This window comes from Diuraphis noxia, unplaced genomic scaffold, assembly GCF_037042655.1.
Source record: "Diuraphis noxia isolate RWA-SAM2 unplaced genomic scaffold, SU_Dnox_SAM2 contig0004, whole genome shotgun sequence".
NCBI classification, from domain to species: domain Eukaryota; kingdom Metazoa; phylum Arthropoda; class Insecta; order Hemiptera; family Aphididae; genus Diuraphis; species Diuraphis noxia.
The window spans coordinates 59,309,282-59,326,159 of record NW_028301714.1 but is presented as its reverse complement, the minus strand read 5'-3'; the positions used below and the strand labels follow the sequence as shown (position 1 = coordinate 59,326,159).

General features: G+C 28.7%; 1 protein-coding gene across 3 annotated transcripts; it reads left to right on the top strand.

Moving 5' to 3' along the window:
* The first annotated feature begins 700 nt into the window (after window positions 1–700).
* On the top strand, window positions 701–16,877 carry LOC107161471 (protein hobbit-like). Of its 3 annotated transcripts, XM_089225253.1 has the most exons (12): window positions 701–1,167; window positions 12,694–12,880; window positions 12,952–13,142; window positions 13,214–13,331; window positions 13,464–13,606; window positions 13,670–13,813; window positions 13,890–14,060; window positions 14,147–14,266; window positions 14,333–14,522; window positions 14,604–14,745; window positions 14,811–14,975; window positions 16,777–16,877. In XM_089225253.1, exons 8-12 carry the CDS (start codon window positions 14,227–14,229, stop codon window positions 16,834–16,836), a joined length of 597 nt encoding a protein of 198 aa, XP_089081379.1. In that variant the 5' UTR covers window positions 701–1,167; window positions 12,694–12,880; window positions 12,952–13,142; window positions 13,214–13,331; window positions 13,464–13,606; window positions 13,670–13,813; window positions 13,890–14,060; window positions 14,147–14,226; the 3' UTR covers window positions 16,837–16,877. The 3 variants fall into 3 exon arrangements, with proteins under 3 accessions (XP_089081379.1, XP_089081377.1, XP_089081378.1); XM_089225251.1 differs by lacking the exon at window positions 16,777–16,877 and having other exon boundaries at window positions 704–1,167; window positions 14,811–15,587; XM_089225252.1 differs by lacking the exons at window positions 13,464–13,606; window positions 16,777–16,877 and having other exon boundaries at window positions 704–1,167; window positions 14,811–15,587.
* The last annotated feature ends 1 nt before the right edge of the window (window position 16,878 follows it).

The window sequence follows — 16,878 nt, the reverse complement described above, 5'->3', positions numbered from 1 at the left end:
AAAAGGATGTTGTGCAAATATTTGCGCCTCGGGCCCACAAAACATAAGCACTCATCACACGGTCTCATCACAATATAATAATAATAATAATAATAATATCCGTTGTACCGCGGTGTTACCACTAACCGAGTGTTGTTGTGGGAACCCGCGACGACGACGACGGTGCAGTGGTTTAATGGGCCGTCACTAATACCGGGCGGTCGCCATTCATTATATTATACGGCCGTGCTCGTATATATTATCATATTGTGTGCATTGCAGACTGCAGTCCACCGATCCGGTCTCGTTCTAATTCGGCGCGTGTGCTCGTCGTGACGTATCTCAAAAACCTACCCTCGTGTGTGTGTGTGTGTGTGTGTACAATGCGGTAAATACGAACAATGTCGGTAGACTTCAAGCACACACCCTTTCGGGAAAACGAAAATAACACACACACACACATGCCGTGCTGCTGCGGAGGACACTGTTTCGCTTTATTGCAATAAATAAATGTCACGCGGAAATATTTTACCGAACCGCGTGTGTGTAATAGTCGCGGAAATGTTATACATTATATTATATTATTATCGTACTACATTTTATTCTCCCACGTGCCGCTCTTCGTCGAGTGTGTTTACATACCGCGTGGTCCGACACGCGACTTTTACGAGTCGTTTTCGTCATCGGCGCAATGCCACCGTCGATTAATATATTATACGGCGTGTTTGCCGTATAGCCCGCACGCACGTGGTATCATTATTGTCTCTTTCGACAAGTATGAAACATATTGTGTTTAGGTGTGTTTTGTGTGTACCTATACGTATATTGTGGACTGTGGTGCTCTGAGGAACGAGCGCGCGCCTTTTTGTCGTGTAATCGCGACGGACTTTGCAGCGAGTCTCGAGAGCGCCTCCATCAACCCCCACCCCACAGTTCCGTAAATCCACCATCAATACGCACAATTAATATGTTACAACTTTGCGTAATTTTCATCGTAGACATAATATTATTATTACGTCCAAATGTCCAATCTTTGATATTTCTGTAATTTGTTTATAGATCGAAACGAGTCATTGGCCGAATGGAATTTAGACATACTAGCTAATTATCGAACTGAGGCTGGGCCACGTTTTTGAAAACGAAAAATCATTAAGATAAAGAAAATCCACTCTACACGCACACACACACGTAATACCTGCTATTATTATTTATTGTTAGGTAGCAAAGGTATATAATAATATTTAGAATTATCATGTTTATACGAGTGGAACATTTTGTTCAACTAAAATATTTTTTAGATGTCTTAAATAACAATTATAAATTATAATACTTACAGTACAATCAATGATTGTATCCTTGATCCCTATGAAAATTGTCAAGAACGGTGTGACTAATTAAGATGGTTATCAATGGGTGGGCCTGAGGGGGTTTATTAAACTTTAACCCCCGGGGTTATAACCACTCCTCTTCGTATGGATTTTCTTGTTAATTTTTCTGATATTGAAACGCTTCGATGAGATTTTCGTGTATTAAAATACGAGTATACAGTTTATTCTTTAAATATTTTTTTTTTACAATGTCTAGAGAAACAATGGATATAATGTAAGGAAAATTGTTTTTCATTACTTACTTTACCTACTTTGACCCATTCAGTCATCGCCCATCGGTTTGATTCATAGCAAAATGCAACAAAAAAACTTCATTGTTTTTCGCGGTCACGAATTTCCCGTTCTTGTCGTCCGATTGCGTCATAATGCGGTTTCCACAACTAGGCCCCACTCGACTGGGAGTGTAAATGTCTTACTTGTTTATAATTATATAAATACAAAGATAAATAGATCACATGATCTTCCTGCTAACCCACTTGTGATAAGCATTGACAAACATCTTGAGGTCGTTTCAACGAACAAAAAAAGTGGGCAAGTCGTAGATGTCGCTCTGCTGTACAGTAGGTTACAAGTAATACAAGTGGGTTACTGTAATGGATGGAATTAAATTTGAATCCAATGATATTATATCATTGTATACGAAAAACGATTCTGAGCAGAGACTGTTTATCTGTATAGGATATATTATAGATTATTAAAAATTTTTAAATCTACGATTTAAAAAGAAATTTTTTATGAATTTTCTACCTTAAAATAATTTGCGAATTTTAGTGATTTTTACGTATGTTGTCAAAATTAAAATTTGAATGCTTGTAAAAAAAATTGTGACTATGCATTTCTTTTATTTTTAAACTGCTATTGTAAAAATACTTAAGGAGCCTTGTTTTAAATTTTCAAATCTTAGATATAAAGGAAATTTTTTTATGAATTTCTAGCATAAAATGATTTACGAATTTTTGTGATTTTTACGTATGTTGTCAAAATTCAAACTTTGAATGCTTATAAAAAAAAATTATGACTAAATATTTCTTTTATTTTTCAACTGCTATTGTATAAATATGTTAGGAGCCTTGTATTTAATTTTCAAACTTTAGATCTAAAAAGAAAAACTTTTATGAATTTCTATCTAAGATAATTTGAACATTGTCGTAATTTTTACGTATTTAGTCAAAATTCAAACTTTGAATGCTTATAAAAAAAAAATTGTGACTATGAATTTATTTTATTTTTCAACTGCCATCGTAAAAATATGTTAAGAGCCTTTCATTAAATTTTCAAGGATTTCTACCCAACAAATACATTTTTATCGATAATTATAGAAATAAAAACTAAAAAAGTTGAAAAATTAAAATGTTAGTAAACATCAGCTTAAAACAAATATAGGTATAGGAAGAGATTCGTCTAAACGTCTAAATACTAATTCAATATTTATTAGATTAATCACATAGTATATAGAATTATAGAGTATAGACATATTAAATGAAATATCTTTAATAACTTTATCTAGGTATACTTATGCATCTATATATGTTACCATTGTTACCTACCGGAAATGTTGACATTTAGGAAATTATAACAGTTCCTAGGAAATGTTGACAATTCCTAATAGCGGAAGAAATAATATCATTTAGGCAATGATGCAATATGTTATATTTTAATCTGTCCAATTTAAATATTACTTTTATCAAACATAACTATTAATTACCCTGCTATTACTAATAAATAATCAATAAAAAATCAAGTGTTGTCAAAAATTATTTTTTATCACTTTAATTTGTGTAATTTAAGCTTTTTTACATTTTTACTGATATGACTATACTTTTAATGAAACACATAAATGTTACGATAAACTTATTATGCGATACCCACGCGGTAGCCATGACATTTTCCAATCAACCATTTTATCAATATCAATAATTTACCTTACTGACAGTATTGACAGTAGTTGCAGTATAATGATTAATGGTTTTTAGTATTTCACCATTGTGAGTTAGTTATCGTTATAATAGTTATATTGTATAGCCTGTTTACATAGCCTGCAACATCATAATCACCAATGTCTTCGTGTGAGAAAGCGATGCGTGATAACATTGCCTAATAAAATACGGAAATGATGACAATCATTAGGAAATTATATAATTCCCTTCCACTATTATAGGAATTGTCATCATTTTCTAGGAATTGTCAACATTTCCGGTAATGTACATAATTATTGGAAAATACATTTGGTGCACATAATATAATATATTATAATTTATCATTGGTCACATTTTGGAAATGGGACAGCTATGCCTGATACAAAATATGTAATTAGGTTCAGTATACCTATATTAATTACGTTGTCATACTTTAGGTATTTTTATGTATTCTAGGTTAATTTTAAATATGTTAAGCATTATTATTATTAATTGACATTCATTATATAAAAGTTGAAAAAATTGAGAAACGAATTGTTTTTAATAAATCTGAAAAAAGTTATTTATTTACTAAATTAATAATTTTTAATTAAACACTAAAAATATAATATAATACAAAATAATATTATTATTATTATAGTGATTTATTTAAATGTAGGTAATTATTATAAATGTGTGTTTTATGTGTATTCGATTATATTATAAATATTAATAATGTTCATGTCCATGTCGATTATATTCCAATAAAAATATTGTTATATATTTTGCTATTGGATAAAATGAGTATTAGAGGTACTCTGAAAATTACTGAGTGCAATAATAAATTGGTCTATTGACCCAGAAAAGACTGACGGCAGTATTGTTATACTGACCAAAAAAATGATCGCGCGCAATGAAAATGTCACTTTAAGCGTAATTGATAATTCTAGGCCTCAGAACGGATATTATTTTGTTAGTTGTTTTGGATTTTTATTACATATACAATCTAATAAATGTTTTTAAAAAACCTGAATATAAATTAAAATTAGATTAATATAATTAAAATTAAAACGATTAGTATTATGACAAATTACTTTGCAGTAAAGGTCTATTAGCCTAAGAAAACAGATTCGTCGTAATATAATATTATTATTATACTATTCTATACGTAATTTAATGAAATTACATTTTTGTTGTCATTCTCCCTCGGTAAGACTTTGATAAGTTTGTGGGATTTACGAGGGAAAAAAATGTGATTACCATCGATTATAAAATTTGTGTTTATTGTATTATTTTGATAAAGCCGGTCCGACCGCTGACGTCGTCTTCTGGTCGTGTTCAACGAACCGACCAATTGTTGTGTTTGTTTGTGTCGCGGTCGTCCGCCGGCCGAATTGCATATTATTATTATTGTTTTCCTCGAGGGCTGCGGCGGCGGTGCGTCTGGAACGTATGGCCGCGGCGCGCGACCAAAGTGCCGTGTGCGACACGTGCGCGTTCGACCGACCGGACAATAATTTTTCGTAATCCCTCGGGCACGTTTTACTCGGATCGAGAGCGGTTTTTTTTTTTACTTCAATCGTAAGAGACCAACTAATATATATGTATACATATATGCACACTGTACATAATACAATATTAAATAATATACGCTATGACCGCTAACCTAATTTGCATAATATTCGAACGCGGACGGATACGACACGAACACACGTACACCACGGTCCAACACCTATACCAGCGGCGGTTGAATTCGCGGATTTGAATTAATTAAGTTCTTACAATATTGTAGATGGAAAAAAACCGAACGACGACGACACGGCACACACATCATATTATTATGGTTATTCTACGAAATGATTGACAGCGACGTCCGCCGTCGGTGTCGATTGTATTATATTATTATAATACCATAGATATTATATTTATTCGTATATAATATTATAATGTTATACTTTATTAGCGCGAACAACGCTCACGCGGACGGACGTTCGGATTTTCGGTTTGGTCTGCGGTGACGTTATCAACCCGATACCCGGTATCAATAATACAGTGAGCGCACAAACCGACCAGAGTTCATTATATTATTATGCAAATCGTCATTTGCACTTAACAGTACCCTCGCCATGTCCCCATTTCTGCACAATTCGGGTCACTATACCGTAAATTACAGAAAATTGCTGTATGATATATTGGAATCAATGGAATCTAGGACAAAATATCCAAATTTTTTCGTTTTTACGTAAATTAATAGATCACACTTTACTTTCTAATAAAATTAACTCAAATATCAAATTATTTAATTATAAAAATATGCCTAATATATAATAATTGTATAAATATAATAAATATATTATATAATATATAAATTACGTTAGTTGTAATAATATCACAAAATATACTGCACACACATTAGTCAAATAATATACTACACTATTTTCTAAAAATTAAGAAAATCAAAAATTTACTAATTAGTAATTACTAATTATTACGAATTGTAAAATAAATTACATTAATAGTAATAACATCACAAACTATACTGCACACACAGTTGTCAAACTCCTGCGTTGAGTTTTTAATTGTAATTGATATATGTCTATATTATATATTATATATATAACAAAGCTCGCCAAGCTCAGCTCATGGGTCGACGCGCAGTATACATACACGCACTTTTTTTTAAAAATTATTTTTAATTTTTAGAAAATAGTATAGGTATTTTTTAGCAAATGATTTCTGTATTCATAAAAAAAAATTGTTTAACATTTTATTTTATATTTTTTGACTATTTGAGACTATTTAAATAATTTGACTAATGTTTGTGCTGCAGTTTATTTCGTGATATTATGACTACTAACGTAATTTATATATTTAGGAGTTAATTTTATTAGAAAGTAAAGTGTAATCTACTAATTTACGTAAAAACGGATAAATTTGGATATTTTGTCCTTTTGACCCATTAGATATATATAATATTTTATATGCAGATAAATAGACGCATACGAGTATAGAAATTAAGAACCCATCATATAAGATGATATACTTCGCACTAAATCTTAACTTATATAATAACTGGAAAAAAATTGTGCGTAAAGATTTAAGTAGTAGTAGGTGCGTATAGTTATCATTTAAATGTATAGTACTATAGTGTGTACCTGTATAATTAAAACTACCTAAAACATATTGGTGAATAATTCAAAATTAATATCAAAAACAGAGAGTCACGGAGACACTTAAAAGTTAGAGACATGGAGACATGTAGAGAGTGTTCAAAAAGTTTCATGCAAACCCGTTTGAATGATTCTATCACAATGTGCGATCAACGTTTATTAATTTATTATAAAAAATAAAAAACACTTTCAAATACGTTTAATAGAATTTTCCCCTAGCGTTTTAATATAAGTTAAATATTGTTAACCATTATGCCTGTAACCCTTTTCAAATTATTACGCTTTTTTACACACATTGTTGGATTTATTTTTGAAATAATTGACATGCAAGGGTTGCACGGCTTATTTTTTGCAATTGACATTTTACTGGCATAAATATATTATATTTAGCCATGTACAATATGCTTGTGCCTTTTAAATGTTAAAAAAAATAATAGTTTTGTTGTCGTTTTACTTAATATACAATTATTTTCGAAAAAGTATTCTTTAAGCGATCCACCATTTAAACATAATTATGTACTATATATTATGTAATGGTATCGTATCATGTCACTGATTTTAATTTATTAGCAATAGTATAAATAATAAAATTTTAAATTATTTCGTTATTCATAAAAATTAAAAATTAAAAACTCCGTTGTTTAATCATTATAATATTTATTGATGTAAGTATATAATATAATAAACAAACAATAATTACATAGAATTAAGCTAGAATTAATTTATGAATTGTGGACATTCATTGACTTCATATACCTAAATGATTTTGAAAATAGCAATATGCATTTTTATTTAATTTTTATTGATTATACTCGTATATTTTTTTTTCCCCAACGATAAAATAACGATACACTCTTAACACTCACAGACAATAAAAGTCGATAACTTTGTAACATCGTGCCTTTGATATAATATATAATAACAATAATTTTTACCGATAATAATTTTTTTTTATTAATTTGTAAATAAATGGATTATATAATAATATGTATAATAATAATTAATTACATTTATTTTTTTAATTCATTTATATTTTTATTATTTTTAATCAATATAAATCTAAATATTATATCCTTATATAAATAACTTAACTTAAGTAAAAATATTTACTAACTACCAATTTTTACCCGGGACTCAACTTACCTACTACCTGTTTTTCCCGGGATCCAATTTACCGCTTTCCAAATGTACCAAACTTATCTCGGACTCAATTTACTTAGCCCCCAAGCCGCAGCTGGGCATGTATATGTATCGTTTCCGCCAAAATTTGAAGTGACCGATTCTGCCATCGCCCGTTTCCGCCAATCTACCAGCTATGGTAAAATTATTATAATTATTAATAATATAATATATTATATTTTAATATACTGTATTAATTGCAGTATTATTCGTATTATTTTTAACTTGAAGTAATTGTATGTGGTATATAATATGATAACATTAAATATTGGAAAATATATTTATAAATAATAAAGCAAATAATAAATACATAATATTTTGTCATAGTTTTAATAAGTACAATAATAAAGTAAAAGTCACTTATTCGTAAATAGATACAGTAGTTGTATGGAGTAAAAAATGTTCTTATCTGTAGTTTCAGTCTTATCGATTTATGAACGATGATTCCATATTTAAGTAATATATATATATATTTTATACAGTATGTATGAATGCCTAATATATATTGTATGTATGTGTGCATTTAAAATTGACACTATCATAGATTAATGTGTACAACTATCGCTTATCGCTCATTTGTATCTAACATTTCCTTATGTACCTACTACCGCATCATGTTTTCGTAGTTTTAGTGAACTGAAATTAATTAAAACATTTTTACGATCCACGATGAACCAAAACACTTAAAATTTATGAACTATGAATAATAATAATTATTATTATTCCATAACATGTAGATTGGCGGAAACGAGAATTGAACCTTTTTTAAATTTGCGGAAACGGGAGATGGCGGAATCGGTCATTTCAAATTTTTGCGGAAACGGGCAATTCCCCCGCAGCTACAGTAGTTAAGGTAGTTAATGTATAACTTCTACAGATGATCATTAAAAATAAATATAAAATCATAATCATTAATCGGGATTCCGTCGTTTACGTTGCTATTCGATTTAGTAGTCGCACCACCGATCAGAAAATTCGAGCAGGGTATTTTGCGATCATCAATTTTCGCGTTGCAGGGCCGATCGCGGGTTGTCGTCGTCAAAATTAAAAAAAACACCAGCTAATTATGAACAACAATAATAGTATGTATCGGCCGCGGGCTTCGTACGACCGGTAGAAAGGAAAAAAATCATACAAAAAAAAGGGGTGTGCCCGGTCGAAATTCGACATGTACATAATATAATATTATATGTAAGTACAACGCTGCACGTGGGCACGTGTAAACACAAAATATAATATATATATAACGTTATAAATAGGGTAGTGGTAGCCTATATACTCGACGACGTTCCCGCGCCCAATCTTTGTTTACCCTTGATGGATTTGTTATTATTGTGTTGTAATACGTGTTTTTTTTTCACAGTTCTCTCCGTATTCCGCCATAGCGTCGCGCTTCCCTGTTATTATCGCGTCCAAATTAGCCGTGTCCGTCACATGATCAAAATAAAATAATATTATATATTACGTTATATAATATTATGTACGGGAGGCAGTCGCGGTCCACCCGTGCACCCGTGCACCCGTGCACGCCACGACCACCGGACGACGGCCTGATTGCCGTCGGGTAAGGGTAGGTGTGTGCGGGCTGTGGGGTGGGTGGGAGCAGGAGCGCCGTCGACGAAGAGTTTTACCGTTTTGCCGCCCACACAACCCGTTCTCGGATGCCGAAATTGTTTTTCTCACGGTTCCGCATTATAATTATATAGAATCACGTCATATTATATATATGGTATATAGTATTATAGTGTCTAATTAGTTATTACTGTAAGTCATCACCGCGCTACGCTTACGATTTCCGTTTTGGCAGATTTTGATCACACCACCCCGCCGCTTCAAATGCCGCAAATCGAATTTAAATCGAATATATATAATATAATATGCGTGTATGTACAGACGATCTGAACGGGTGCCAATGACTGGATTAATCCTCTACGAGATTATCTGTGGTTTTCACCGAATTTACTTTACCACGGAAAACAAGTTATTTTATGTTATTTGGCCTAGGGCTTTGAATTTAATGTACAAAAATACCTTAAAAATTGCATTTAAAATTTCAAAAAATGTATTTAAAATGTGAAATACAATCCTCCCTCCGCTTAGAATCTAAAATGAACTTAAGGTATTTTTTGATTTAATTTTTATATTTATATTGATATTAGTATATTATGTACATAAAATGTATTTATTTAATAAAAAAATATTTTTTTTAAGTCGAATATATAATTTTAACTTATCTGTAACAATTGTCTTATTTTATCAAATCATTATCTTTACTTAACCCATATACAGATTGTGTAAATAATTATATTTATATCATAATTTTATGATATTTCATCTATGGGGCTTCGTTTGAAATTCTCACATCATTTGTAAAATAATATTGTTTTGCAAATGATTCACTAGTTCTAAACGAAAGAAATTTGAAGAAGAAAGACGCTAGACGAATTAAAAAATGACATTCTTAAGCTATATAGTCTTATTTTAGGGGTACGATTTACCTATTATAAGCAGCTCTGTCGCTATTTTCAGAATAGTCATAATTGAGATATACAACTTGTCTTGTTTTGAATACCCATTGGTTTGTTGATAAGTATATAACCACAATTTGGGCTCAGAACCATTATTTTTCGATTATAGCACAAACAAAAAATAAAATACATATGGGAACATATATAATAATGCGCTTATTTTAATATTAATAGGTATACCACTATAATTTTAATCTATGATTTTAACTTAGTTAAGTTAAATGGAAAAAATTCAAAGTTAGTTATTGAGTTACCTGAAATTAATGTTTCGGTGTGAATATACTAAAATTTTGACAGCAAAAAGGCGTATCAAACATTTTTGACACTTGAGTATATTAGTTTGGAAGACGTTTAAAGTTATTTGGCTATGTATAATTTGAGACATATATCTAAAGAATCTAGAATCATAAGTAATTTTTTATCATTGATAATTTATCTGCAATGTCACCTAGAATTATTATTTATCTCACGACAATATTTAGGCAAGGTAGACATTTATTAAAGTTTTGTAGACTTTTTTTAACTTGAAAAATTATTTCACCCAAATTATTTATTTAATAAATATCTACTTTTCTTAACACTTTTAAGTCCATAGTGGTCTTACGCGGTATGTATATTTATGATGTACGATGTATGTCAGACTATATTATACTGTATATTGTTGAAATATTTGCTCATTTATGAAGCTCGACTGCGTATTTGTGCTGTATATCGATCAACTTCTGCTGCAGTACTATATATCTGATTGGTCGGTGTGCGTGTGACAGGTCGATTCGCGAACTGTGGAATATTCGCAACCGCCCTTTTATACCATCCGACTTGCGTACATACCGCAACCACTATATACCTATATAGATATAAACTAAACGGGGAGTTTATTTTATGGTACCTAAGTGTCAAACGCACAACTTGTATAGTATAGGTGTACCAATGCTTACAGCCCTCTCTTAAAACGCGCTCTCTCTCTTCTCTTAATATATCTTGGTAAATCTTTTATTATTTTTCTTCAATACTATTTATAATAATATAACATGAACAATTCGTAAATCGAATTAATATATTATTAAACTTACAAATATCCATTGTTCAGGAAATGATTAACTATTAAATATCGATTGATGAAGTTGATACAATGTATAACATTAAACAAAAGTCATTGAAAAATAAAACAAATAATAAACAATATGTTTAATAAGAGTTCTGTTTTATGTCATATATTGTACCTGTATAATAATATATGATTTGAATCTACTAAACAAATTGTAAATTATAAAAATGTGCACATTTGTATCATACTAAAACTAAATCCTTCATTCGTTCCTAATAATTGTAAACTAGCCAATATTTATATCATAAATATTTCTCAATCATTAGAACTAAGTTGTCTTATATTATTTTTCAATGACATCTAGATATTTTTATAAATAATAAAAAAATCAAAAATCAAAAACACACATCATTGTAAAATCAATACATTCATCACTCCGCTCAGAAATGAGAATCTAAAATAATAATAATATGTGTTCACCAACCAAAACTGAACTTTAATTTAAAAATTTTTCTTTGGTTGACATAGTTTTAAATTTAAACAATGATTAAAAAATCAAACAATAAATTATAGATTTTATATATATTCTTTACTTATTTATTAAGAGCAGTATTCATGTGACATTGTGATCACTTACACAGATTCACGGCGCATGGACATTGTTAGATAAAAGTATAACATATTTTGTGTCCTCGGTGCCATATGTCACAGCCTTACAAACCACAGTCATTCCAATTTGGTTAGGTGCAGTTAGATAACATAAGTTTTTTTAAATCTTAACCAGTAAGTCATTTTTGTAACTTTTAAAAACAAATTTATACTTATTCATACTATACCCTGTTTAAAAATCTCTTTGAAACATGTTTTTTTTTTTTGGAAATATGGTATAATATATAATGCCTATAACTTTCGAAGTTGAAGACGTATTAATCAATTTAGGAATGGGTGATGTAGTTTGATATCAACAAAATTTTCAAACACGAAGCGAGACGCACATGATAAGTGATGGTAACTGGTAATAACTATAAAACGTTGTACCAGGTATACCGTTAATATCAACAGATTAATACCAAATGGGAGAAAATCAGAGGATATTGAAATAAAATATTATTATGATTTATTTTACTTTATATCTATCAATGACATTATTTGGTAGATATACCATAAATTATAGACTTAGGATAAGATCTAATAAGATCTATTGATTAATGACCTAAATAAATATTTGTAATATTTAGTTGAATTATGTGATCACAAAGCAATTATTAAATTGCACATCTTATACTTAGCCTCTAGTATTGTCTTCAAAAGAAATTATTATTATTATTATTTTTTTTTTTTATTAAGAATAAGCCCTCGGTGACATCGGCCATTGGGAACAATGAAATTACATTATTTACATCTATAATTTACAGTTTTTACATTTGAATAAGTGTACATTTTTTTTTTTTTTTTTAATTTTGTTTTGAAGTTGAAATTATTATTATAAATATGTTGTTTTTTTAGTTAAAATCAACTTCACCTTTACCAAAAAATAAATTGTTAATTTCACAAAATAGTGCAATGGATGATATTAGTATAATTTTATTGGTTCAATTTTTAAATGTTACAACAACATGTAGACTTGGGTCAGAATGTGCGTCAGTTAGTTTAAATAAATTTAAACTAATGTTTTCTTATAATCCAATTTTAAGTTAGTATTTATTATATTAATTCATTATTTTATACTAATATTTTATTCATTGAATGTATTTGTTTGACTAGGAAATGAAAATCATGATAAAGTGTTTGGAAATTTGCATATTGGGCTATGTCATAGGAAATGGACTAGTGATTTGATGTTAGAAACTGTACGTTGTTGGTTAAAACCATTTACAAATACTGAATACAGTCCGGGTATGAAAAAATGTCATTCTTGGGGTACACCCTTATTTATTGGCCTAGTTTTGGTACAGGTAACTAGTTAAATTCTTATTTTAAGACTCAATTTATTTATTCAGTTTTTTTTTTTAAAATTAATTACTAGATTAAAAATTCTGTCCCATCAAATGCACCTAGACTTATATTTTACTTGATACTGTACGCTTAGAATGGAGTCCACCACTTGCTCAGTTTATATTGAGGACACATAATTCTTTACAGCAGTAAGTTATATATTATATATTTATTCAAGACACATAATGTAATATTTTATTAAATAAAATAACTTTTTTCTCTTGTATACTGATTAAAGTATTGAATTATTTTAATAAGTATCTATTTTAACCTTTCTATAGAATTGTTTCTGCTTTGGGGATAAATTTAAAATCTGAAAGTAATCAATTTGATATTGAAGATCAACACTTTTCATTATTTAAGATAATAACAACTAGTATTTCTGTAACAAATGCAAATGTTTTTCTTATTGCAGATAAAAAAAGTTTGTTTTTATTCTACTAACAAAATATACTTATAGCAAATTTATTTTTTATTTGATTTATAGTTTGTGTTTTGGTACGTGTGGATACTATTTCTGCAGACATTGGAACTACAAGAATAATTTGTGCAATTGAAGGTTTTAAATGTGATTATTTAGTACCTACCAACTAAATATCATTATGTTTGTATATCTTCTGACGATGCTAAGGTATTATTCACTTTTATAAATTAATTAAATTCCGAGAAAATACACATTGTTAACAATGATATAACAACTTATATAGAGCTGGTGGCTTCACTGCTTCACATTAAGTCATTAAAATTGGAAAAAATTCTGGAATCTAAAGAAATATTAATTGAAATCAATGAAATATTTTAATGTCGTTGGAGTGCAAATGTTCACCTTAAACTATTGACTATTTTTACAGACATATCTGATCTGAAAAATAATTTGGGTAATAGTAAAATTAATTAAGAATAATATTTTCTTCTATAAATATACCACCATTCTTTTAAAATTTAAAACTGAATTTTCTTACAGGCATTAGTTCTATTGAAGATCCAAACAAATCAACATTTGCCGACATTAAATTATGCGTCAAATCAAAATTCAAATTTTCAATGAAAGTTTCTTCCTCTCATTATTTATTATTTTCAACTGGTAACACTTATATACAATTATTTTGCTTTTAGAATTAAAATTTGGACATTTTGATGTTGTTTTTAGATAATTTAATGTATATTAAACAAAATGGTAAGATGCGTCATCTTGAAAGCAAAAGTTTTAAAGTTGCTGTCGATCAGTATAACATATTTTCTATAAAAGGTTTTAAAATGTTGAAAACAAATTTTAGTAAGGAAGTGCAAGCTGAGAGACAAAATTCTGAAGGGTTAATAACTGAAGCAAACAATATTTGGTGATTAAAAAATATAAAAATAAATATATTAATATTTATTTACAACATTAATATTGTTATTTTATAAAAAATTGTATTTAGGGATGTGACTATTGAAAACTTAAAAATGGTATTTCCTTATGGTTTCGAGTTTTACAGTATTTTTCAAGGTGAATTCATTAGTATTGTTAAATGGTTAAAATTAATCCACGAAAAACCACTTCCTAGTGATTTAGTTCTAAAAGTAAATTAACAATAGATAATTGAATTTATTTGAATTTGATATAAATTAAATATAATAAATTACAGGTTCAAGAATTCATTTTTGAATTGAGTGATGATGATTTTGAAGTAAAGCTCAGAGATAACTATGAACTACTTGAAGATGAATACAAAGAAAGTTTAAAACGTCAGAAAATGCTTGAAACTAAAGTGTCTGAAGTGGTCAAAGATCGTTTACCACCAGCTATTAATGTAATACCTATGTTTGTAATTATTATTATTATTTATGCGAGTAATTTGAAATATAAAAATTGAATTTAGGGCAAGTAGTTTACGAGATATATAGGTATTTAATGTTTAGATGAGCGGAGTAGAGTGGTACGGGGTTACCCGCCACATATTTGTCCACTACTCTGCTCATCCAAACTTTAAATATTTATAACTCATAAACTACTTGCCCTAAATTCAATTTTTATGTATCGAAATACTTACAAAAATATTCTGATTTGGAATATAAAATTAAAACTACATGTTGTCATTCAAAAAAGTAAAAAACTTAAAAAATTATAGGGATGAAAAAATGTTAAAAATATAATTTTTTAATAAAAACATGGTTTTATAAACGACTTGAAGCTATGTAAAATTATATTTTCAAAAACATTTACACTTTTGGAAATAATGAGTGTTTTACGCCCCATGAATCATCCTGTATATGTATATAATATGCTATTTTTATAACCTGCATGTCAGGAATTAAGACAATTTTTAACCGCAAATTATTTAATTTAACAAACAACTTCATAATTCAAAATCACTTTATGTAGCAATTGTTATTATAAGCATAGTTAGTAGTAAATCTTAAAATCAAAAATTGTTAAAATTAAAAAAGCTCTGTTGTTGTTTTAACCACAAATATTATTATACTATTTAACAATTTATCAAGAGTAAAATTAAAATTTCTATGATTATATTAACAACAATTGCTTGTCGGTTATCAAAATATTGGATGTTAAAATGACTAAACATGGAATTGTTAAGTTATTAATGTACCTATAACCTATATAATTTTAAAGTTACATAACAAAAACTTAATTTAATCGTTCATATACTTAGAATACATTTTTTTCTTCATTTCAAATATAGAATATGGTTAACAATGAATATACGTAATAGGTATGTTCTAACAATACGTAGTGTTAGTCTCAAAATTCAATACAACAATCCAATGTTGTTATTTAATATACAAATCACAGTTAATTTCACATTTATTTACTTAAAAATTGATTGAAACTGTATGTGTGATACGATTTTCAAACATCATGGCCCATTTATAGGAATATTTTTAAAGAGCTTCATGTTGTATTTTTTGAATTTCTTACATAAGTATCGATCACCTTATGGTTATGATAATGAATATCACTTGCTAATAATTACATCCTAAAACCTTTATTTGTTGCAAGGTTAAAATTTAAACGCAATACCTATTTAATGTAGTAGGTATGATATTATTCAATTCGGGGACACTTGCAAATAATCCAAATGAATTATTATAATTATTTACTTAAAGTCAATCGCAAGTCATAAGTTATATTCAGAATAAGAAAATTAGTCTATGTGCATCGAAAACTTAAGCTTTTAAAATGAATTTTTTGATTGTAAACACAATTTATAATACCTCAAAAAATGTTCATTAACTTATTACATTTCTGAAAGAATTCCATTTAATTATACTGCATAGATTGTTAGGTATATGACATAATTATATACAATTAATAAAATATGAACCATTTATTCTTTTTATTCTTGTCGATATTGTGATGAAATAAATAATAATGATTTTTATTTAACATTATTTCAATAAAACATGGGTACATCTAATAATTACGAGCTTCAGAAAACATTCGTTATACGAGAATATTTAATTGTTTTTTTTTTCGTCGCTTGTTATAATTTGTTAATTATTCAGAAAAACTAGTTATTTTTTGTTCTTCCGTCTGACTATAAATTAAAGGCAAAAATTGAAAGAAATAACCTGCAGCAGTCGGGCTTTCAGTTACAGACACGATTAATTCTGCAGAGGGATGGTCCGCCATTTTCCCGTGAAACGCTATAGCTCCGCCCAAATGGGGTGAGCTCTAAACGCAAAGGGACGAGC

What these genes read in the sequence shown, in the direction of transcription:
- LOC107161471 (XM_089225252.1), top strand. Translation starts at nt 14,227, where the DNA reads ATGAAAGTTTCTTCCTCTCATTATTTATTATTTTCAACTG. An exon ending in ACTGAAGCAAACAATATTTG is followed by an intron (nt 14,523 to 14,603) that starts GTGATTAAAAAA and finishes AATTGTATTTAG; the next exon opens with GGATGTGACTATTGAAAACT. An exon ending in CTAGTGATTTAGTTCTAAAA is followed by an intron (nt 14,746 to 14,810) that starts GTAAATTAACAA and finishes AATAAATTACAG; the next exon opens with GTTCAAGAATTCATTTTTGA.